Source organism: Neophocaena asiaeorientalis, unplaced genomic scaffold, assembly GCF_003031525.2.
Source record: "Neophocaena asiaeorientalis asiaeorientalis breed wild unplaced genomic scaffold, Neophocaena_asiaeorientalis_V1.1 scaffold521, whole genome shotgun sequence".
Classification (NCBI taxonomy): Eukaryota; Metazoa; Chordata; class Mammalia; order Artiodactyla; family Phocoenidae; genus Neophocaena; species Neophocaena asiaeorientalis.
The window spans coordinates 1,092,664-1,118,158 of NW_020174712.1; the positions used below are offsets into that span (position 1 = coordinate 1,092,664).

At 42.2% G+C, this 25,495-nt stretch overlaps 1 protein-coding gene across 1 annotated transcript in view; it reads right to left on the reverse strand.

The window, feature by feature from the left end:
* Positions 1-10,955, reverse strand: part of LOC112409669 (putative uncharacterized protein ENSP00000383309) — a 68,369-nt gene extending 57,414 nt beyond the window's left edge. Inside the window, exons 1-4 of the mRNA XM_024759940.1 lie at positions 10,931-10,955; positions 10,217-10,459; positions 9,779-10,141; positions 6,355-6,549 (exon numbers count right to left, since the gene is read on the reverse strand). Coding sequence (XP_024615708.1) covers positions 6,355-6,549; positions 9,779-10,141; positions 10,217-10,459; positions 10,931-10,955 — 826 coding nt within the window. The remainder of the gene's footprint in view (positions 1-6,354; positions 6,550-9,778; positions 10,142-10,216; positions 10,460-10,930) is intronic.
* Between the last annotated feature and the right edge of the window lie 14,540 nt (positions 10,956-25,495).

The following is a 25,495-nucleotide window of genomic DNA, read 5'->3' on the forward strand; positions in this document are numbered from 1 at the left end:
GTCACCACGTGGCCTCTTTCCCTGCGGCTCACACTCCCTCTCATCTCTGACAAAGATACCACTCACTGGACTTAGGGTCCACAATAAATTAAGGAAACAACTTGAGATCTTTTTTTAACACCTTTATTGGAGTATAATTGCTTTACAAGGTTGTCTTAGTTTCTGCTGTATAACAAAGTGAATCAGCTGTATGTATACACATATCCCCATATCCCCTCTCTCTTGCATCTCCCTCCCACCCTCCCTATCCTACCCCTCTAGGTGGTCACAAAGCACCAGGCTGATCTCCCTGTGCTATGTGGCTGCTTCCCACTAGCCATCTATTTTACATTTGGTAGTGTATATATGTCCATGCCACTCTCTTTGTCCCAGCTTACCCTTCCCCCTCCCCGTGTCCTCAAGTCCATTCTCTACATCTGCATCTTTATTCCTGTCCTGCCCCTAGGTTCTTCATAACCTTTTTTTTTTTTTAGATTCCATATATATGTGTTAGCATACGGTTTTTTTTTTCTCTTTCTGACTTACTTCACTCCGTAGGACAGACTCTAGGTCCATCCACCTCACTACAAATAACTCAATTTCATTTCTTTTTATGGCTGAGTAATATTCCATTGTATATATGTGCCACATCTTCTTTATCCATTCATCTGTTGATGGACACTTAGGTTGCTTCCATGTCCTGGCTATTGCAAACAGAGCTGCAATGAACATTGTGGTACATGACTCTTTTTGAATTATGGTGTTCTCAGGGTATATGCCCAGTAGTGGGATTGCTGGGTCATATGGTAATTCTATTTTTAGTTTTTAAGGAACGTCCATACTGTTCTCCATAGTGGCTGTATCAATTTACATTCCCACTAACAGTGCAAAAGGGTTCCCTTCTGTCCACACCCTCTCCAGCATCTATTGCTTGTAGATTTTTTGATGATGGCCATTCTGACTGGTGTGAGGTGATACCGCATTGTTCAACTTGAGATCTTTAACTGTATCTGCAGACACTCTATTTCCAAATAAGTTCACATTCACAGATCCCTGGGGTTATGACTTGGGCTTATCTTTTTGGGGTCACAGATTCAACCCATGACAGACGTCATTTCAGCCTTCGTTGCAGGTGAATGGTGAAATGGCTCAGAAGCACAGTCAGTGACTAAGGCATGGAGAATGTGAATGTATTTTTTGGCCTCTGTGTGTTCAGCACGATGGACAGAGATTTAAAGTTTCTCCTTCCTAAACTTTATGTGCTTCCAGGAACCTTATTCACTACAAATTGCAGTGCTACCAACATGCCTCTTTCTCTAATATGGAATAAAAATCACATCAAGTATAAAATAATTTCCAGCTTCCTTCAAAAATGTTACTTCAGAGCCTGCCTGTTTTGAAACTTGGTCTCTGAATACTGGTCCCTTAAGCCATGAACAGGATTTCAGGTTAAATGTGGATTTCCACAATCCAGGCTAGTGCTGTGCATAAATGGCATGCTTGTGAAGAAAACACTCCCTGAAGCAAGAGAAACTGAATGTTCGTCTATATTGTGGCATAATTTAGTCATCTCTTACCTGGGTGGGATCTTAAGAAAAAAAAAGTTTTACAAAGAAACGTGAGACCTCCCACATTTACATGGTTTACAATGTAAATTGTGCAGTTTAAACTGTTACAGTGTATGAACCACATTTTGGTAGATGTACACACATCTAATTAACACCTCCACATGGATTCAGAAAATTACAGAGGCTCTGGGGTTCAGGGGCTACCCCTCCAGCCTTTCTTGCCAGGCACGAGCAGTTGCTGTTCCTCACTTAGGACATGTTCAGGGTCTCAGGCAGAACGAGCATGTCCTCCCACTGCCATCCCTGCTCACGGGGACTGTTTCCAGCCTCTGACAATTCCCACATGCTCTTCCCTAGAAGTTATGGGAGGTACTGTGGGGACCCTCTGTCAGCCTCTTTAGTAAATCAGAAGCTCTCTGGGGGCAGAGAATTTCATGCAATGTTTTATAACAAGAATGATAAATAATAACAGTGGTAATACCTTCAATACTGATTAACAAGAACAATGACAATGAGGTTGAGGATGATAATAAGCCCAAGGAGATGGTAGAAAAGATAAAGACTTCTAAGAGTTGCTGACCACGTGACCATATCAGCACTCATGGGGTGGACTGGAGCCACACCAAGGTCTGTACGGTGAGGCATGTTCCCTGAGGACAAGAACAAGTAGGAGGATGGAAAAGAAAACTACCGGGAAGAGGTCCTAGATACACACGGGGCTCCCGCGTGCTGACTGGGACTGGAGGACTCTGGGGTGGAGGGAAGGAGACCTAGCTCCTTCTGTGGGCCTCACAGCCTCCTCTCCTCTGAGCCTGGACATGTACGCCACTCACTCAACATACCATCCACCTTCCGGTACTCCTAGAAGCCTAGACAGGGAAATTCCAAGCCTGTACCTTGTAGCTTGCATTTCCAAACCTTAATCTCTCCAGGCTTTTATGGGGATCTGGAGCTGATGACAGTCAAGCAGCCCCTATTCCCACCATACAGTGTACCCCAGAATTCACTGAGGTGAAACACACTTCTCTTCAGCCAGGACACTGGTTACGGGATTCTCCGACTGCTAAACAGAGGAGACCAAGGGGTGGCTTGGAGAGGGCTTCATGGCCATCTTTATGCCCAATGCACAGCACACTAAGAAAGCACAGCGTGCCTGCTCCGCACAGAGTCAACGCACCCTCCCGCACCCCGCCGACTACATGCCACAGCGCAGCCCCTTCTCCATTCCTCGTCCCTATTCCTGTTCATCTCTCAATTGTGAGCAATTCTGAACCTCTTCTGGGGTATAGGGACCAGAGGGTCAAGGAACAGTTATCCTTCAGGAACGACATCTGAGGCGCAGGCCCTCTCTCTCCGTCGCTCCAGATTGTGCTGGGTCTGGGACGTCCAGAAGAGCTCACATGACCAGGCACCACTTCCCCAGGCTTGGAAATGATTTCATCTTAAACATGCCTGCCTGAGCTGTCTCATAACAAGTGCTCAACCAGTGTCGGCAGTTGTTCTTCCTACTGGATCCACACAACCTCCGTGGGCATCTTCATCATTCATGTGACCACCACCATCCTGGAGGGCAGGGGCCCCCAAGGCCAGAAGAATACTGAACCCAGATGGCTCAGGAGTCAAGGGCCCAGAGTCTGGACTCAGCCTGCTTGGATTCCAGCCAGGATCCCCACATGCTGGGCGATGCACAAACGGAGATGGCCCTTGTCCTCACAGGGTTGTTAAGGGGTGGAAATGGTTTCGTGAGTGTAAAGTGCTGAAACCTGGAAGATTATGAGTCATGGCTGTTCTTATTTACATATGGGGTGACAAGGGCAGTTTGCAGGTGATAAGTGAGCAGAAGGGCAAGAGTTCAAGGTGAACCCATCTCCACAGATCCCTAAGACCATTTTGTTACCCCTGTTGCCTTCTGTGGGGGTGGGTCTCTCCATTTGAACCTGTCTTAAGTTGCCTGACTAGATGTATCACCTAGAGAAGCTGTGTCAGAAAATAACACCAAACTGTTAAGAAAGCAAAGCAAATAAAAAATTGCCTTACATTTTACAAAAAATGTGCTGAGAATTCCATGCTACAATCTCTTGGGCACAATTAAAACAGCCAGAACACAATCGAAAGGGAGACAAGAAGATCCCAACAATAGCCCCAGACTTCGGGGCTCTTGACTCACACCAACCATAATCCCCACAGGTTAGGAATCCTTGGGAAATGTGGAAATGAGAAATATCACCCAGCAGTCACTCCCCTCTGGTCTGGGGTGGATACCAGCAGTCTGCATATTTTCAAGAAGTTGCTTTAGGCCAAAACTGCCCCCAGGATACTACCTCTCATGTTACTCTCATGATTATGGTATGTTACAAGGCAAAAGAGATCTGGCAGAAGTGATTAAGGTCACTATCGGTTGAACTTGAAAGATTATGCAGTTAGATCTAATCTAATTACAAGAACCCTTAAAAGCAGCTTTCTCTGGACTTCCCTGGTGGTGCAGTGGTTAAGAATCCGCCTGCCAATGCAGGGGACATGGGTTCGAGCCCTGGTCCGGGAAGAACCCACATGCCGCGGACCAACCAAGCCTGTGCGCCACAACTACTGAGCCTGTGCTCTAGAGCCTGCGAGCCACAACTACTGAAGCCTGTGCGCCTAGAGCCCGTGCTCCGCAACAAGAGAAGCCACCGCAATGAGAAGCCCGTGCACTGCAACTAGAGAAAGCCCACGTGCAGCAACAAAGATCCAACACAGCCATAAATAAAATTAATTTAAAAAAAAGCAGCTTTCTCTGGATGGAAGTAGAAGGGGAAGAAAGGGAGATTCCAAGTGAGAGATGGACATGTCCTTAGAGGGAATGTTAAACCAAGACATACCCAGGTGAAAAGTCTGGGCAAGTAAAAGCAACTTTCTCAGCTTGGAATGGTCAAGGAAGACCCTTGTAAGGGTATATTTTTTATTATAACATGATGGAAGGAGTAAAGGAAGTTAGGAACACAAAGGTTTTTTGGTTTTTGTTCTTTTTGCAACAATTAGTGTATTTTACTGTATTTAAATTATACCTCAATAAAGTGCTACTAGCATAAAACCAAAAACCTGTACTTATTTATAATTTTTATTTAAAAAAATTTTACTGGAGCATAGTTGATTTACAATGTTGTGTTAGTTTCAGGTGTACAGCAAAGTGAATCAGTTATACAGATACATACATCCACTCTTTTTTAGACTCTTTTTCCATATAAGCCATTACAGAGTATTGAGTTCCCTGTGCTATATAGTAGGGCCTTATTAGTTACCTATTTTATATATAGTAGTGTGTATATGTCAATCCCAGTCTCCCAATTTATCCCTCCTTCCCCTTACCCGCTGGTAACCAGAAGTTTGTTTTCTCTATCTGTGACTCTATTTCTGTTTTGTAGATAAATTCATTTGTACCATTTTTAGATTCCACATATAGGCAATATCATATGGTATTTGTCTTTCTCTGTCTGACTTACTTCACTCAGTGTGACAATCTCTAGGTCCATCCATGTTGCTGCAAATGATATTATTTCATTCTTTTTATGGCTGAGTAAATATTCCATTGAATAGATGTACCACAAGGGATTTTTTTTTTTTTTTTAAGATTTGGTGAAGAAAACTTCCAAAGAGACGGACTTTAATTTCTTTATGAAGTGAGGTCCAGCACATCTATTGAGTGAGTTGGTGAAGTGGAGAATATTTGAAATAACGTTGTTAGGGATGAAAGAGTTGGATATGCAAACAATGATGCAAGTCAGGGATCCTAGAACTACAGACCATGGGCAAATCTTACTTGCTGCACCGTAACAGTTCTAGGTTAAGAGGTGTCTTCAGGTTCTTCAATTTTGAAAAATACCAAAAGAAGAACATTCATGATGTGTAAAAATTATATATGAAATTCTAATCCTTTTCCAATGTCCTTGTCCACTGGAATACAACCACACTCATTTGTTTATGTTTGGTTGATGGCTGCTTTTGTACAGCTATGGAAAAACCGAGAACTTGTCACAAAGACACCTGCAAAGCATAAAATATTTAATATCTGACCACTTATAGAAAAAGTTTGACTACAGAAAAGATCTGGGTGTTAGCTCCAAAAAGCAAGGAACTCTATTTTTCACACTGATGTATTCTAACAGTACAAAGAAGACACTTAGGGCTTCCCTGGTGGCAGAGTGGTTAAGAATCCGCCTGCCAATGCAGGGGACACGGGTTTGAGCCCTGGTCCAGGAAGATCCCACGTGCCACAGAGCAACTAAGCCCGCATGCCACAACTACTGAGCCTGTGCTCTAGAGCCCACAAGCCACAACTACTGAGCCCACATGCCACAACTACTGAAGCCCACGTGCCTAGAGCCCGTGCTCCACAACAAAGAGAAGCCTGCACACCACAATGAACAGTAGCCCCCGCTCACTGCAACTAGAGAAAGCCTGCGCACAGCAACGAAGACCCAATGCAGCCAAATAAAATAAATAAATTAAACAAACAAACAAAAAACAAAGAAGACACTTAGCATGTTTATGTGGAATTAGTGAATGATTTCTATGCAGTTTGGGGGATGACCATTAGTAGCAGTTACGTTACTAGTTTCAAGCTTATGGTATCATAATACAATATGTGGTGTTATTTTATCCAGTAGAGCTCACTTACTAGAAAGGTCTCAGAGACAGAAAGTAACGATTTCTCCAGGAAGAGCTGATGAAAGGTGAATGGGGTACAGATATATGAGGGTGGTTAAGTGATGGCGTAGGAAGACATGAAGTCCAGAGTTTGCTAACAGACAAAGACCAGCCCATGTCTCACCTGCTGGCTTTGGATCACCGAGATCAAAGCCCTCCAATGGCCCAGGGCTTGGGGATTTGCACACAGAGATGTCTGGACCTCCTGGGCCTAGCAAGAGCAGAGGGCAGAGGGCAGTGTGGTGGTGAGGATCACATGCTGCTGGGGGCTTAATGTTCACGTAGGCAGGGCTGCTACGCTGCAGGAATGTGGGCGCGGCTCAGGAGTCCTGCCTTCCTGGCAGGGAGCTACGCCCCATCAGCTAGCTGGCTGCTCTCCAGAAAGCAGGTGGGTTTAGGGCAGTGGGTGAGTGCCTATCACCCCCCCTAGAGTCCCCCAGGAATCCCCCAATTACACCTCTGCCTGACTTCTGGTTTGCTTTTCCCTTCTGGCGTCGTCTTCCACCTTCAAGGAACACGTTTCAAGGTACAGAACTGCGTAAGACTGTGACTCAAACCACCCCATAAGTACTGATTTGGGGGCTCTGTCACTCATTCAGGGTAGTCTATACTCTATTCTCCCATTTCCTGACATTATTATTTATCATTGTTGCTGTTGTTGTTATAAGACATTAAATAACATTTCTCTATCCAGTCACGGTCTGATTTACCGGCTAGGATGACTATTTCCAACATATACACACACACACAGGTTTCCTGCTCTACCACAGTACCTCCTGATGGCATTTTCCCCGACGAGTGCCTGGAAATTTTCAAGTCCCCTTCCAGGTGCTCAGACCTGCCATTTCTACAGGGGAAGCTTGAAAAGGGCATCCTGTCCTGCCTGAGCCCCTAGAAAATATTCTAAGTTATCTGGGGTCCAGCAAGGGCCCATGGCTGCCCGAAGTTACTCGGAGGCCATCTTTGGGTCACAAGAGTCACTTCAAATTTCCCGAGACCTCTCAGGGCCAACAAACCACCAAGGCAAGTTCAGAAGTCTTGAAAGAAGTCCTCACCTGTGTAGAAATTTCTAAGTACACCCTGGAACCAGGGAACCATTAATGCCACACCAGGTCACAGCCTCACAGCCAGGAAACTCTGAGGATGCTGAGGGAACAATCCGATGGCCCATGAACGCTCTAAACAAAAAGTACAAGCCCAAATGTCTGACCTGAATGTGGCCAGCAGAAAGTGCAGCAAGGCGGTCAGCAATGAGAGAGTGCTGCGGCCTTAATATTTGGTGTAGGTGGAGCTTTGGAGGGAAGTAAAGATGGATCCTGAGTCCAGCTTCCCTGGAGGAAACATACACACAAACATATTTAAATGAACGAAAAATAAGAGTTGTCTCTGAATGACAAATTGTTTTCCAAATGAATTTTCATGCCCTATAATTTCTGTTAATTTCTATTTCAGCATTTTTTTAAAAGAAAGAAGAAAAATGAGTATTGCTCCTATGAGTTGGATTACACAAAAAAATCAATATGACCATCTATTCTAGAACATCCTTCATATAAGCAAAACTTATAATAAATATATAACGTACCATTTGGAAACCATATCGCAATTAAATAAAATCCATACAAGTAGTTTTCTACATTTAATTTGATAGTTTCCATGTATCACTTGGCCTAGTTGACAGAAACCATGAGTTCTATGAAAGTGAGTTCCTGCTGCCCCTAAATGCGTCTCTTTCTAAGGCTGCTGCCAAATAAGGTATGACTACTGTCTAACAAGGTGTGCAGGACTCCTTACACAGTATGAACTTAGATTCTTTAGGCCAACTGTTGCTCTTTTGTAATTTCAAACAAAATATTACACAATTCATAGATACCATTTCTTGAAGAGAAGTCTTATAAATTTCACATTTTAATTTTCATTCTAAAAATATTGAAACAAGCTCAGTGAAACTGTACCATATGAAAAACATCTGAAGAGGAAAAATGGACACTGCATATCTCTAGCAAAAATTAAACACCAAACTATGGTATTTACTCACTCTCTTTCACTCTGTCTTTCCAAGTGTATCAGACCACCTCCCTCCTCTACTTAAATCTCTTTTTCCGGGCTTCCCTGGTGGCGCAGTGGTTGAGAGTCCGCCTGCCGATGCAGGGGACACGGGTTCGTGCCCCGGTCCGGGAAGATCCCACGTGCCGCGGAGCGGCTGGGCCCGTGAGCCATACATCAGACCACCTCCCTCCTCTACTTAAACCTCTTTTTCCGGTGGGACACGGGAAAAGTAAAAACACCAGGCAGGGCATTTTGGCCCATAAGAGCCACCGGAAAAAAAAAAAGCTTGTCAAGCCAGGAACTGCTTTTGTTAACATGGAACATCAGTGAACTTCATCTATCTCCTGCCTGGCACTCTTAAGATTTTCTAAGTGGCCCTGAGGACCCAAGAGCCACTAGTGTCTGCCTGGAAAGAATGGAGAGGGTGCCTATGCCAGTTAACCTTGCTGCAGAATTTTCTAGGTCAGTTCAGGAGCCTGGGAAATGCCACTACCCAAATGCAGTCCCATGGAAAGCATTCTAGGCCTGCTTGGAAATGTTCTAAGTCCCCTCAGATACCCAGGAAAGGCTGGTGCTGGACTGGAAGGCACTAAGAGGGGCACACACTGAGAAATGACAAATTCTTTAAGTTCTCAGGGGACCCAGGGAAAGACTTGTACCTGTCCCCATTGGTGGCTAGGAGCGGCAAGGATGACTGGATCCTTGAACATTTGTAGAGGAAAGACAAAAGGAACTTGAAGAGAACATTCACTTAGTTGGAAACCTTAGCTCAAGACCAACTAAGTCAAAAGATCATATAAGCAAAGAAAGGAAGCTGTTATATACTAGAATGATTAACTAGGTTTGACTGTTAATAAAAACATTACCAACATCCTTACCAAGAACAGGTTAAAATAGTGTAAAGTACCAAATAATATTTTCAATATGTAATAAAGACTGGAAAAGCATTGAGGGCGCTAACCAAACCTGATGCCATACATTTCAAAAGGAAAATAATGTGGAAACTAGAAAGCCATCTAATGAATGGGATGGGATCCACCCTCCTGTTGCCCCTACTGTTGCTATTGATCAGGGCCCTCTCCTCCTACTCTGCCCTCCTCCATCTCTCTGATTCCACTGTTGTCTATTTTCATTGATCGCACTGCTTCTTGCTTAGCTCACTCTCTCCCACTCTTACTGTTTTGCCAACTCCACAGGATCCACCCACTCTCCATCCTCTACTTTGCAGTCTTTTTCCTCACTGTCCCTTGCTAGCTGTCTCCCTGGCTCTCCCTCTTTGCCCCTTTTTCCTCAACCCCCCGCACACTCGACATCCACAGGGGTGGAACTAAGATGCTCTGCCCAGAAAAGCACACTTTCCCGTGAGACATCGGGAACGTGGACACACGTTGGTCGGTATCGCCAGCGGATAGGATTTGGGACAGAAGGACACGGGGTGTCACTTCACAGGACTGATCCCCTGCCCCCAGCCCGGGGCTCTAGGGCCTTTCTGAGGCGGTGACCGCCAAGGGCAGAGAGCGGCACGGCCAGGCCGCAGGAGGCCCAGGATGGGCAGGTGGTCTCAGGAGAACAACTGGGGTCTGTGGAGTCCCAGGCCCGCGGGAGGGCGCGGCGTCCCGGGCTGCCCCGAGGGGCCGATGCGGGGCGCGAAGGGCGAGAGTCCACGTCGCGAGTGGGGACCTGACACGGCGCGGGTCGGGCCGGGAGAAGGTGAAGAGACCGAAGGCAGAAAGGCCTGACGGGGACGGCCTCGGAGCGATTTTGACCGGAAACGGACGCGGACTCGGACCCGGCAGCCGAGCGCCCGGCATCCCGAGTCTCAGGGCGACGCGGGCCGGAGGGGCGAGAACGGGGACCCCCAGAACCTGCGTGTGAAGGATGCGGTCGGGAGGGGGCTGTGGAGCGCGGCTCTGATTCTCAGAGCCGAGGGACTCACTCACCCGACGGGACCTTCGCTCCCGAAATCCGCTTCCGCGTCGGCAGGAAATTACGCAAGCGGGGCGGGGCCTTAGTCAGGGAGAGGCGGGGCGGAGTAGCGTGGGCGTGGGCGAGGCCTGAGCCTTCCCGCCCAACTCCCGGCCGTTTCCGGGTCAGCCCCACCCCGGCCGGACACACCTCCAGCCTCAGCGTTTGTGTGCGTTTGATTCGGCTGGTGTCCGGGGAGCCGGGCTGCTTCCTCGGGGCTTCAAGTTAAGTGTTTCGGACAACTCTAGGTACGAGCTTAGAGCTGTGAGCCCTTTCGTGGTAAATGATGGGATGTTTCCCAGTTAACATGTTGAAAACGGTTTAGGTCGAAATCCCCTTTCGCGCCTGGAGACTCGTGTCCTGCGAGTGCTCGGGGCGCGACTCGGCCTCGGGCGGGGACCTCGCTGGGTCCAAGTGGGCCGTGGTAGGATCCCGAACAACGTCTGTGGTTCCTGCGCTTGGGATGGGTTATTCAGTTTAGCAGGGGCTGGAATTGTCTGTGCTGGCGATGGAAACCAGAGCGACCATGATTTCCATTTCTGCTCCGGGTTCACGAGAGACGCCGCCCTGGGCTCAGTATCGGGGACTTCATGGGGCTAGGACCTGGGCTGCGAGGCTGAGGGGCTGAGGCATTGCTTTACAAGAATAAAATGTACTGCGTGTGTAGATGTAAATTCTTTTCTCCTTACATTTCACTTGTTCAGTTACACTCATCTTGAGGTGATTTATGAATGCAAGACCTTTGGGACAAGCGTGGATGCTTATCATTAATTTCTAAATATATTGTAATTTCACATTTTTCTTTTTCTATATCACAGAGCTATGTGAAAGTTTTTAATTTAAAACATGTGAGATATTTTAATCTCTTTGTTTTCTGTTTCTCAATGTTTTATGTCGTTAGGATGAGGCTTACAAAAGAGTCAAGTGATATATATCTGCATGTGTAACTCATCCAGCCTCCCAATCACCTTCTCCACCAAGTCTTCTGCATTTAGGTTTATACATAATATGTGCTTGGGAGTCTCCATATCGACTGTAGTGATTCCTCTTGGGTCCATATGGGATACATATCTCCCTAGGAGAAGCTGAGTCCATGAGATGGGTACCTTATGAGTAAACCAGTCTTTACACCGCATATCTGAGTCTCTGTTTCCTTGGCTGGGGATTAGATCTAATGAAAGCTGAGAAGTTAAAAGAAGTGACATTGCACTGAAGAATAATTTCTTCAGTTTATGTTTTCATTGTCATTATTACTATTTAAAGAAGAGTTTCCAGGGATTCCTTAGAAAAACTACCTCACTAAAGAACTAGTCCCTTTTTTCAGGAGGAAATATAGTCCTATGTAAGCAGTGTTAATTTTAATGGAGATTATTCCTAAACTACTCTCCTCGAGTTTATACACTATTTCAACATGTGAATTTTTATTTGTACATGGGCTGTTTTTGTGGGTGAATCTTTGAACATCACCTAAAAGATTGTATGAGTGATACATTATTTTTGCCCACCACCTCCAATGGTCCTCAAACTTTGCTGCACATTATCTGGAGAGTGTTAAGCCTTATGCCAACCTCACCAAAATATGTTTCTATGGGGGTAGGACTCAGGCATCAGAAAAGCAGCCTTGGAGCATGCATGGCACAGACTTCTTCCTCTCCCCCTGATAATCATCAGTCTAACCAACTTATCAATAAGGGTTGTTCCTTCTATGGAGAACGTTCTCTGTCTCCCTCCTCTATTACCCAGCACCTGTTTCCAGGCTAATTCCTACTCTTCATCAATCTGGTAATTTTTAGATAATTCTTCCTCAGACAGGGTTTTCTATGCCGTCCTCACCAAAATATAAAGTATCATCTAGTAACTTATACTTTAAGGTATATTTCATATACTAACGTAGTTTATAATTTAATAGTAATTTATTTAGGCTTTAAATATAATTTTCCAAAACAATTATGTCTATTGGAATTTCTACTACATTTGTTAATCAACACACCAATCCAGGTGACTCCAAATTCCTCACTACTCAGTGGCTGCATCTGACAAACACATGACTAGGATATTGATACTGGTTTAAATACAGCCAACTCCCAGAAACTTTCATATATATCTGGAAATCCTGCCAACAAAAGTATCCTTCCAGCTCCATAAGCACTTCAAACCTTATTCATCACACACACACTCAGACACACACGCACACACACACACCACACACACACACACCACACACACACACAGTTTTACTAGTCTCCACAGAAGGGATTGCCCTCTACTACACTATATCACACACACACTCAGACACACACGCACACACACACACACACCACACACACACACACACACACACCACACACACACAGTTTTACTAGTCTCCACAGAAGGGATTGCCCTCTACTACACTGATAAATTAGATCGTTTGAGAAACTGTAAGTCATACCTCAGATGACTGCCTGGAAGTCTACAGTTATCCCTGCGTTCATACCCATCCATTACTACTGCTCTCCTGTAAACTGAAGTGTCCTCTCTACCCTGGGACATTCCAATTTCTCCAATTAAGTCCTTGTCTTTCTTGCTGTCTTAGGAACTTTATGCTATTGCTTCTATATTAAATCTACTTTACCAGACATATGTCCTATTCTCCTTGATCTCTCTACTCAATATTAAACTATTAAGAGTCTTCCACTTTGGAACAAAATCTTCATCTGAACCTATCTTGTCTCTAGTTTCTGCTCTGTTGTTCCTTCCCAATCAAACTGAAAGCTGAAAGTGTTGTTACCATTTCCTTACATTTCCTCATGCTTTGACTTACTAAAATCACCAACGATAACCCAATAAATTTATTGCTGGCAACCATGCATGTTATTCCCATCTAACAGATGTGTCTCGAGCTTTCTGAAACCATGTTCATGTCATTTGTTAGATAGGTAAATGTCTTGGTCATCCCAGGCTGCTATAACAAAATACCACAGACTTGATAGCTTAAACAACACACATTTATTTCTCATAGTTCTGGAGGCTGAAAAGTACAAGGTCAAGGTGTCAGCAGATTTGGTTCCTGGTGAATGACCTGTTCTTGGTTTGCAGAAGGCTGCCTTCTCCCTGTGTCTTGACATGGTAGAAAGAAAGAGCTGTGGTCCATTACGGAAAATCCCAAACAAACTTTTTGGCCAACCCAATATTGGAAAGTATTGGTGAACTTGAAATTTTCACCAAAATTAAATGTGTTTCATGGAAAAATGATATATCACAAAAAAGTAGATTTAACACACCTCCTTGTACCTAAAGTTCAGAAAATAAGGAAAACAGAAATTGTATTAAACATTACTTTCTGCTTAAGAGATTTAAACATATTCGCTTAATTAATCCTCATAAAAACCCTGCTGATTTTGGTTTATTTACTATTATCGACTGAACATCTGTGTCCCCCCCTACCCTCCCCCAAGCAAATTCATATGTTGAAGCCCTAATCCCCCATATAATGGTATTTGGAGGTGGGGCCTATAGGAGGTAATTAGGTTTAGATGAGGTCATGAGAGTGGGTCTCCCACGAAGGGATTGGTGTCATTGTAAGAAAAAAGGAACAATGAAGTTTTCACTCACAGATGCACACTGACCCAAGATGTCTTAATTCATGCTGAAGAGAAACCTTTTAAATGTAATGAATGTGGGAAACACTTTAGCCAAAACTCTCATCTTCATTTCCACAAAATAACTCACACAGGAGAGAATCCATATGTCTGTAATCAGTGTGGAAGGGCCTTCAGTCATTCTTCATCTTTAAATAGATATAGGAGAATTCATACTGTAGAGAAGCCATATGAATATCATCTATGTGGGAAAGCCTCTGTTCAGAGCACTTGCCTTAGGCGACATGAGAGAACTCACTCTAGAGAGAAGCCATTTGGATGCCATCTCTGTGGGAAAGTCTTTATTCAAAGCTGTTGTCTTAGAGAATATAAGAGAACTCATACTGGAGAAAAATCATTTGGATGTCATTTGTATGAGAAAGCCTTTGTTACAAGCTCTTGCTTTAGAAGACATGAGAGAACTCACTCTGTAAATGTTATGAACGTTGAAGAGTCTCCAGCCACAGCTCTAAACTGAAACAAATCAGAACACTACATGGGAGAAATTCTAAGACTATATTCATTATGGAAATACCTTCATTTATAATTTATCCTTAAACAACATGAGTGAAATCCACTTGGAGGAGCCCTATATTTATAATCAAGGTGGAAGAGACTTAAGCTGATTTCTAGTTGTGGGGTGCACAAAACTCACTATGAATAATATTCTAATTTCCCTAATATGGGAAATTAGACAGGAAACTCTTTACCTGGAGGAGTGCATGCTAGGGTAATAACAGAAAATTAGTGCTGGAGAGCATATTCAGTGTAATATGCCTGGAAGAAACTTTTACTTGAAGAGATACTATTGTAGATGTAAGATTCCACATTATGTACAAAACACTTTCACTGTAATGAATTAAAGGATGTCTTCAATGATTTTTAATTCCTTAGTTGACATTCAATTTCAAACACTGTATATACCAGTGCTAAAAATCAAATGAAAGATTGGAGTTTGCATCAGAAATCCCTGACTGGGAAAAACACCTATTAATATTTTTGCCATACAATTTGGACATTAATTTATAATATTGCCCAATGGCTTATTATTACAAAAATGTAGGATAAATATCCAGGATTGTGACATCATCTGGGAATTCCGAATGCAGAATTTTGTAACAATAAGCAATAATTTTTTTAATGAATCAAAGTTGTTGCTGAAAAAACTACCATGTTGGTCAGTTTCAACTTTTCATGCAGCAATAATCATAATCATGATGAATAAATTCAACCAGAAAGTAACTTTGAATATTAACTGGAAAATGTAGAACACAGGATGATGTGTTATTACTATACTGTTAATATATACATACATCACAATGATGAATTAAAGGTCAATAAATAGATAATTTGTGAATGAAGTCTGCTGGTACATAACATTTCTTTTAAAAATACCATTATTGAGACAAAGAAAGGCATAACATTATGATAAAGGGGTCAATTCAGAAAGAGGATAGAATGGCTGTACATATTTATGCACCCAACACAGGAGCACCTCAGTAAAATAAAGCAAATATTAAGAGACCTAAAGAGTGAAATACACATCAATATAATTACAGTAGCCGACTTTAATGCCCCACTTTCATCAATGGGTAAAACATGTAGACAGAGTCAAAAAGAAAATCGTGGCCTTAAATGAAACAGTAGGCCAGGTGGATTTGATAGATTTGTACAGAACATTTCATCCAAATGCAACAGAATACACATTCTTCTAAAGGGCATGTGGAACTTTCTCAAGAATAAACCATATTTTGGTACACAAGTTTCAATAAATTTAAGAAGACTGGAAAAGATGCTTGTTATAATTTCAATCACAATGGTATGAAACTAGAAATAAACTACCAGAAGAAAGCTGGAAAAGTCACAAATGTGTGGAAACTGAACAATATGATACTGAACAGCTACTGGGTCAATGAAGAAACCAAAGGAGAAATCAAAAATTACTGGAAGACAAAAATGAAAATATGACATATTAAAATCTATGCAATGCAGCAAAAGCTATAGTAAGAGGGAAGTTTATAGCAATACAAACTAGAAAGGAATTAGGAAAAGAACAAATGAAACCCAAGGTTAGTAGAAGAAAAGAGATAAACATCAGTGGGAAAATAAATGAAATAGAGACTAAAAAGACAATAGAAAAGATCAATGAAACCAAGAGCTGGTTCTTTGAATAATATAAATAGTATAATAATGTAAATAGTATTGACAAACCTGTAGCTAGATTCACCAAGAAAAAACGAGGTCTCAGTTGATACCACAGAAAAGACCATGAGATTGCTTTGAACAATTATACTCCATCAAATCGGACACCCTAGAAGAAATGGACAAATTTCTAGCAACATACAACCTACCATCACTGACTCAAAGAAACAAAATCTGAACAGATTGATTACTAGTAAGGAGATTGAATCAGTAATCAAAAAACTCCCAACAAACAAAAGTCCAGGACCAGAAGGTCCTAATGAAGTCTACAACACATTTAAAGGAGAATTAATACCAATCCTCAAACTCTACAAAAAATAGAAGAGGAGGGAACACTTCTAAACTCATTTTACCAGCTAGCGCTACCCTGATAGCAAAAACCAGACAAGTACTGATTAATATAGATGCAAAAATCTTCAACAAAATATTAGCAAGTCAATTTCATCAATACATTAAAAAGACATACACCATGATCAAGTGGGATTTATTCCAGGGATGCAAGGATGTTTCAACATCCACAAAATCAATGTGATAGGCCACATTAACAAACTGAAGAACAAAACCCATATGATTAGTAGATGCAGAAAAGCATTTAAAAAGATTGAACACCAATTTATGATAAAAACTCGATATGGGTACAGAAAGAACACACCTCAACATAATAAAGGCCATATATAACAATCCCACAGTTAATATCATACTCAATGGTGAAAAGCTGAAAGCTTTTAAGATCAGGAACAGACAAGAGTGCCCACTCTCACCACTTTTATTCAGTGTAGTATTGGAAGTCCTAGCCAGAGCAATTAAGCAAGAAAAAAGGCATCCAACATGGAAAAGAAGTCAAATGTGACTATTTGCAGATGACATATTATATATAGAAAACCCTGAGGACTCAAAAAAACTGTTAGAATAAATATATTCAGTAAAGTTGCAGGATACAAAAATCCATATACAAATATCTGTTCCATTTCTACACATGAACAAACAATAAAAAATAATCTCATTTACAACTGAATCAAAAAGAATGTCTAGAAATAAATTTAACCAAGGTGGTAAAGGACCTAGACAGTGAAAAACTAAGACATTGATGAAAGAAATTGAAAACAAATAAATGGAAATTATTCTGTGCTCAGGGATTGAGAGAATATTTTTCAAAAATGTCCATACAACCCAAAGTAATATGCAAATTCAATTGATTCCTATCAAAACCCCAATGGCTTTCTTTATAAAAACAGAAACAGAACAAACAATCCTAAAATTTGTATGGCACCACAGAAGATCCTGAATAGCCATAGTAATCTTAAGCTGGAGGCTTGGAACTTGGAGCTAGAAGTTTGTACCTTTTCTCCATTTTCCCACCCCATCCCCCGGCAACCACCATTCTATCTCTGCTTCTGTGAATTTGTCGTTTTCCGTTTAGAACACTATATGAAGGTTAAATTGTGCAACTAGTAGCAGGCCACGAAGAGGAAAAGGCCATAAAATGCAGACTTAGTTGAGCCACAAGCACTTTCCAGTAGGAAGTCTGTGTCTGGAGGCGGCTGTGCATGCCTGTCTCACAGGCCTTCATCACAACGGACGGTCTGCAGGTGACTTGGAGGAGTGCTGACAACTGCCCAGGACAACAGGACTACTTCCACCCTTCCATCCCTCACGATGCCCTGCAGTGCCCAAGGACATCTTACCTTGCACAGGACTCACTCCTCAGGCACCTGGAACAGGGGTTGAGGAGCTGATTCTTCCCTCAGCCTCCTCCCATCTTCCTCTCCTGTTTCTCCCTGGTCTCCTGGTTCTGCCCAGCAGTATTTCAGGCCCAGAAAGGCTGCCCTGGTGTGGGTGTCCACGTGGACATGGGCCCAAGTGGACCCAATGCCACCCAGTCCTTTTCAGCTCATGGTAAATTTAGAGCCATGTGTTTACACACTATCTCGTCAGCAACATATATTATTTTATGTTTCCAATTTATTTTAGGGGACACTATGGGTCAAAATACAAAGAGAGTTAAGTCCTACCTATTATGATCGTTTCATTAAGGGAAAAAGTCAAACATTTTTGGAGCCAATTCAAATAAGCAACACGGTAAAAATGTTCTGCGTTTCCTGACCAACTGTTTCCTTGCTTTAATTCAGCCATAAGAAAGAAGGAAGCCTCACCATTTGTGACCACATGGATGGTTCTTTAGTGCATTATTCTAAGTGAAATAAGTCAGACAGAGAAAGTTCTCACTTATATGAGGAATCTTTTAAAAATTTAGCTCATAGGGACTTCCCTGGTGGTGCAGTGGTTGGGAATCTGCCTGCCAGTGCAGGGGAGGTGGGTTCAAGCCCTGTTCCAGGAGGATCCCACATGCCACGGAGCAACTAAGCCCGTGCGCCACAACTAATGAGCCTGTGCTCTACAGCCCTCGAGCCACAACTACTGAGCCCGAGTGCCACAACTACTGAAGCCTGTGCACCTAGAGCCTGTATTCTGCAACGAGAAGCCACCGCAATAAGAAGCCCGTGCACCGCAAGGAAGAGTAGCCCCCGCTCGCCGCAACTAGAGAAAGCCTGCGTGCAGCAACGAAGACCCAACATGGCCAAAAATAAATAAATAAATTTAGCTCACAGATAACCAAGAATAGCTGCAGTTGCCAGAGGTGGGGAGTGTGAGGTGCACAAAATGGGTGAAGGGGTTCAAAAGCTACAGTCTGTTACAAAGTAAATAAGTCACGGGGATGTCATGCACAGCATGGTGACTATAGTTATTAAAACTGTGCTGCATCTTTGAAAGTTGCTAAGAGAGTAAGTCTTACAAGTTCTCATCACAAGAAATAAATCTGTGTAACTGTGTGTGGTGATGGATGTTAACTAGATTTATAGTGATCAGTTCACAAAATATACAAACACTGAACCATTATGTTGTACACCTGAAACTAATATCGTGTTCTATGTTAGTTATACCTCAACGAAAAACAAAAAGAAAAGTTGTGGCAGCATCCTCTGAAGTCTGCTCCTTAGTTTTAACTCTAGGGAGATGTGAGGCCTGCATATGCTAAGGGCCCCGCAGGGGGCCTGACACCCCCAGTCACCTAAGGTAGCTAGCTAGTGGGAAGCAGCCGCATAGCACAGGGAGATCAGCTCGGGGCTTTGTGACCACCTAGACGGGTGGGATAGGGAGGGTGGGAGGGAGGGAGATGCAAGAGGGAGGGGATATGGGGACATATGTATATATATAACTGATTCATTTTGTTGTAAAGCAGAAACTAACACACCATTGTAAAGCAATTATACTCCAATAAAGATGTTAAAAAAAAAAGATCTAGTAAGGAAGAAAAAAAAAGTGCCATTATTGCTCTCAAAACTTAAAATCAAATTAAAGTTCACTGTATCTTAATATTAAAATGATGTGGTCAGTCCTGAAGGTTCTGGTTACCTGGAGATTAAACAACCCCAGAATCGTGGGTCAGGCAAAGGGTCATATTAAAAATCTTCTCCCACTGGCCTTTGCCACAAAATGCAGAGCTCCCTCAGAGAATGAGGTGGAAGATCACCGCAGATGTGAAGAGGGCCCAACTTTCAGAAAGCCTTGAATCATACGAGAGGGGTATGCGTATTCTAATTCTCGCTGTCACAAAGCACTACCCCTTTCTGATCCATTTTAAAAGATTTCTCCCGAAATTTCCACTCTTTGTATTAAATTACGTCATCTCATAAAGACCTCGGAGAAAGACGGCTGACAGTAGTCTCATTTCAAAGTGTGATACGTTATGGTTTTGGTATAAATAATGTATGGACTTAAAATAACGTGAGCGTTAGAAGACATACACTCTGCAACCGTCTGATATTGTTCAAGTACGTTACAGTTGTGGGGGAACTAACCACTGAAAATTAACAGAAGCCCGGGGGTGGACGCCCCACTTCCCTTTCTCTCACGGCCAGACCCGCACTGCCCGCACTCTCGTCCCCCCAGAAGGGCCCGACAGTTCGCGTATTCCCGTCACGAGTGTCCACGTGTTTCCCTCTCTCCGAATCTGTGTAGGGGTTCCTCCCTCAAAACCAGCCTGAATCCATAGCAAACACCACAGCATTCTATGATCATCCATCCAAACTCTCAACGACGGTTGTTCTTGGGTTTTGTTTTTGAAGAGTCAGTCCTGCTTAAATACTACCTGGGAAAGTAGAGAATAAACCACGCGGGACCGTCCAGGAAATCAAGGGGCTCTGCTGCAGTTTAAGGAAGTCGTCGGGGAGACGCGACCACAGCCCCTTTAGCCCTTGGCGTGGACAGGGAGCGTTCTCCTCAGGGCGACGCGGTCCCATGTCGTCCGGAAGTTGGCGGCGCGCTCTGGTGAGTCATCGGAGAAGGAAAAGCTTTCCTCACCGAGGACGCCGTGACGTCAGCAGGCGGAATGCGCACGCGCGCCAGGAGGGTCCCCGCAGGAGGATTCGCGCCGCCTGCAGTCTGAGGGGCCGCGGGGCAGTAGAAGACGCGCGGAGCTCGCTGTTCGGTGCTTCCTGGCGCCCTCTCCTAGTCTCTGTCTGAGTAACTGAAATCCAGTGTTGGATTATTCAAGGCCACGATTTTGAAAGTTAACACCAAATGGAGCCTACCACACCGTGCTTTGATTGGAATGGACGGAGATAACAAGAAGCAAAGTATGTCAATCGCATTCCCATACACTAACACTTAATGATTGGAATTGGAAAGAAAAACAATGCAATTTTCAATGCATCCCACCAAATAATCCTCAAGTATAACTCCAACAAAATATGTACAAGTCTGTGTGTAGAAAAAAAAACGTTGAAAAAAAACACAAAATGTAAATCAGGGGAGAGGTATCCCTTGATCATGATTGAAGACACAATATTGTTATGATGTTAATTATTCCCAACTTGATCTATAAATTCGGTGCAATCCCAGTACAAATCAAGCTATTTTGAAGCTATCAGCTAACTCTATTAAAACTTGGAGTAGACTAGGTAATATTGAAGAACAAAGTTGATGAACCATACTTCCTAATCCAAACATTATTATAAATCTTCAGTAAACAAGAGTGCCTGACATTGGAGAAATAATAGACAGATAGATAAAAAGAACAGAACAGAGAGTGTACAAACAGACCCAGGAAAATACAGTCAAATGATCATAGTAAAAGAAGAAAAGGCAACTCAATGGGAAATACAGTCTCTCAACAAAAGATGATGGCACAAATGGATGACCATATGCAATGAAATGAACAAAGACACAAAACTTATATGTATGTTCACTCAAAATAGTTCATATACTTAAATGTAAAATTTAAAACAAAAAGTGACATAAGAAAACAGAAAATATACATGAATTTTAATATACATTAATTAGCTTAATGTACAAAATCAAAACAATCTATGAGAAAAAAATTGATAATATGGACCTTATTAAGTTAAAATTTTTCATTCTACAAAAGAAACAATTCAAGCAATTAAAACACAAGTCCCAGACTGGGAGAAAATATTTGCAAAACATAAATGTTTAGGACTTGTACCCAAAATATACAAGGAACTTGTAAAACTCAACATAGAGAAAACAAACTACCCAATTAAAAAATGGTTGAGTATCTGAACAGAAAGGTCATCATGGAAGATATACAGATAGGAAACAAACATACAAAATCATGCTCAATATTACTTGTCATTAGGAAACAGCCAATTAAAAGAGCAACAAGATACCCTCCACACTTACTACAATAGCTAACACTGAAAAAACTGATAATGTGAGTCACAAAGGAGGACGGGGAGCACCAGGAAATTTGATTCATTGCTCGTGGGAATGCATAATGTACAGCCACTTTGGAAGACATTTTGGTAGGTTCCTAGAAACGTAAGCATGGTCTCAGCATACGATGCATCATTTGTGTCCCTGTATATTTGCCCAACTGGTTTGAAAATTTGTGTCCACAGAATAAACAGCATGCAATATATTCAGCAGCTTCATGCACAATGACCAAAATCTATGAGGAGCCAAAATGCCCTTCAGTAGGCAAACTTATAACCAAACTACGGCACAGTGGGTAGAGATACTTGAGGACAGACATGGAAAGCAAGCAGAGGGGGTTGGAGACATGGGAAGCCTGGATAGATGGGCTATGGCAAGACATATTTCCCTCCACACCACACTGGTCACGCAGTTGGCTTAAGCTCCGCCTAGTGCCCAACTTCCCCTTACCACTTACCCCCTTTACCATGTGAAAGAAAATCTTTTTTTGGTTTGACTTTGAGATGCTTGCTGATCTCTGCAATCAGATGGTTCTCCCTGTTGCAATAGCTTTTCTTTCTTTCTTCCCTTTTTTGGGCCGTGCAGCACAGCTTGCGAGATCTTAGTTCCCCGACCAGGGATTGAACCTGAGGAGCCATGGCAGTGAAAGTGAGGTGTCCTAACCACTGGATAACCAGGGAATTCCTGCAATAACCTTTCTTTCTATTTAAAGTCTCTCCCTATAGAACTCTGGATTTGATTTTACTTGACAATAATCAGAATGGTATAAATATAAATAATTATAATACTGATAATAAATAATAGGTATATGATATCAGTCTATATATATTCGTGATTGTTTTAAGTTGCTGATCTCTTAATTCCAAATGCATTTTTTAAATCCTTATATATACTCTCCTCCCCTCACAATTACAGTTTTTGATATCATATCATACCTCCTAAAACAAAGGAAACAAAAGCAAAAGTAAACAAATGGGATCTAAGTAAACTTAAAAGCTTTTGCAAGCAAAGGAAACCATCGACAAAATGAAAGACAACCTACTGAGTGAGAAAAATCATTTGCAAATAATATGTCTGTTAAGGGGTTAATATTCAACATATATGAACAGCTCATGGAACTCAACATCAAAAAAAATACCCAACTTGATTAAAAAGTGGGCAGAAGACCTGAATAGACATTTTTCCAAAGAAGACATACAGATAGCCATCAGGCACAAGAAAAGCTGCTCAACATCGCTAATCATCAGGGAAATGCAAATCAAACCCACAATGAGATGTCACCTCACACCTATCAAAATGGTTTTCATCTAAAGGAACACAAATAACAAATGTTGGCGAGGATGTGGAGAAAAGGGAACCCTAGTACAACTGTTGGTAGGAATGTAAATTTGTGCAGCCACTGTGGAAAACAGTATGGCAGTTTCTCAAAAAACTAAAAATACGACTACCATATGACCCAGCAATTCCATTCTAGTGTATATGTCCAAAAAACCCCAAACCACTAATTTGAAAAGATACATGCACACTAATGTTCATAGCAGCGCTATTTACAATAGCCAAGATATGGAAGCAACCTCAGTGTCCATCAACAAATGAAGGGATAAATAAGATGTGGTACATATATGCAATGGAATAAAACTCAGCCATAAAAAAGAATGAAATAGTGAAGTTTGCAGCTACATGGATGGACCTAGAGATTATCATACTAAGTGAAGTAAGTCAGGTAGAAAAAGACAAATATTATATGATATCACTTATATGTGGAATCTAAAAAATAATACAGATCAATTTATTTACAAAACAGAAACACCCTCAGACATAGAAAACAAACTTATGGTTACCAAAGGGGAAAGGGGAGGGGGAGTGATAAATTAGGAGTATGGGATAAAATTAGGAGTAGAGGACCCACACCACTACAGAATATGTAAAATAGATAAACAACAAGGATTTACTGTATAGCACAGGGAACTATATTCAATATCTTGTAATGACCTATAATGGAAAAGAATGTGAAGCTGTACACCTGAAACTAACACAATATTGTAAATCAAGTATAGTTAAATTAAGAAAAAAGAAATTTTAAAGAAGAGAAAAGAGAAGACACTCCATACACAGTCATCAGAGATTTATCCCCAAAGATTGGATAGGGAGTTGTAATGTTTGTGCGGATCCTGGGAGGATTGCTATGGGAAATCAAACCTAAAGTGCCTTTGTCTGGGTGTATTTGGAACAGGACATCACAAATGGCTTATAGTCCTAGGAGGTCTGAGAAAGTCGTGCAATTATCCCCTGGAGCCAGATTCCTCTTGTTCACTCTCAGCACTGGTTGGACAGCTTCAGTGGAGAGAATGTCCCACATATATGGCTCAGGGTGGACTAGAGGATTCTGTGTGCCCAGTGGGTGTCCAGTCACCTAACCTCCCTCTGCTTCTACAGGGTCGGGGTCCAAGAGAGAGGAGGAAGAGAATTGAGGGGACCAGTTTGCACAAGATGGAGCACTGAGAGCTGTGGCAGGCATTTACCCAGGGTCTGGGTGGTTTGGGTGGGACTCACACGTTCTTCTGAACTAGGAGAGAGGGTGAAAGGGGAGGGGTCGCCAGTACAAGCATCAAGAAGGCAAAGCTGAGGAAGGACAAAGAAGCCATGGGACCCCAGTTTTCCGATTTCCAGACCCACATCTCATAAACATCAGTCCTTCATGAGGATGTGGCCCTAATTACCGGGAACATGCAGTATGCTCTAAGAGAAAGAAGGGGAGGGCTTTCCTTGCCTATGGTCACAAGGAAGACGACTATGACTATTATTGCTCATCAATAATATATGAACACCTCCATTTGAGAGATAAAAATGTGGAAAACACGGAGGTGTGTATGCTTATTAGCCCACGGTGATCAGAAGTTCAGTTCACTCCATGATTCCAAATCATGATTGCAAATCCAAGTCAAACCTCTGCATACACTCATCCTGAATCATTCTAATGCCCTCCTCCACGTGGGGTCTCCAGCAATATCACTCCCTCAACTCTGACTTTTAGATGGAAAACTATTTTATTATCCCTTTACACAAACACAGCTAAATTACATGAACGCATCGTAATTACACAGCTAATAAACCTACTCAGGACTGTTCTTCCCTGGGACACTGTTCCCCTTGATTGGACTTACAAGACAAAAAGTTAAATGTCTCAAAATGATGGAGAAAAAAAAGATAAGACCATTTAGGAGGGTTATTTGAAAATAAGATTCTTCATTTATTCACTCATATATAATTGGATTTCATTTTAGTTCAGTTGTATAAATTGTAGTTTTTCATAAAACCTTGGTCCAAATGCCAGTTTGGATTGGGGAGAAGAAAGTTATATCACTTAGGAAAAGTAACCATTTTCTTTTCCCTAATCTTCAACAGACACAATACAACATGTATAGCTGCTGCAACATGGCACACATCCCATGTACTGGAAAAATGCTAAGATATAATTACACTTCTGAGCACTTGGTCAAGGCTTTACATGCTATTATCTCCCTAAGTTTCTAAAACATTATAAATTGTTTGCCATCATCTGCAACATGACAGGAATTTTTAGGAAATCTTTGTGCATGATTTTAATTCCTAATCCCTGGCTACTTAGACACGATGACAAAATATCAAAATCACTAAAAATGATGGGACACTTGAAATCAAACAAGGGATCCTGGC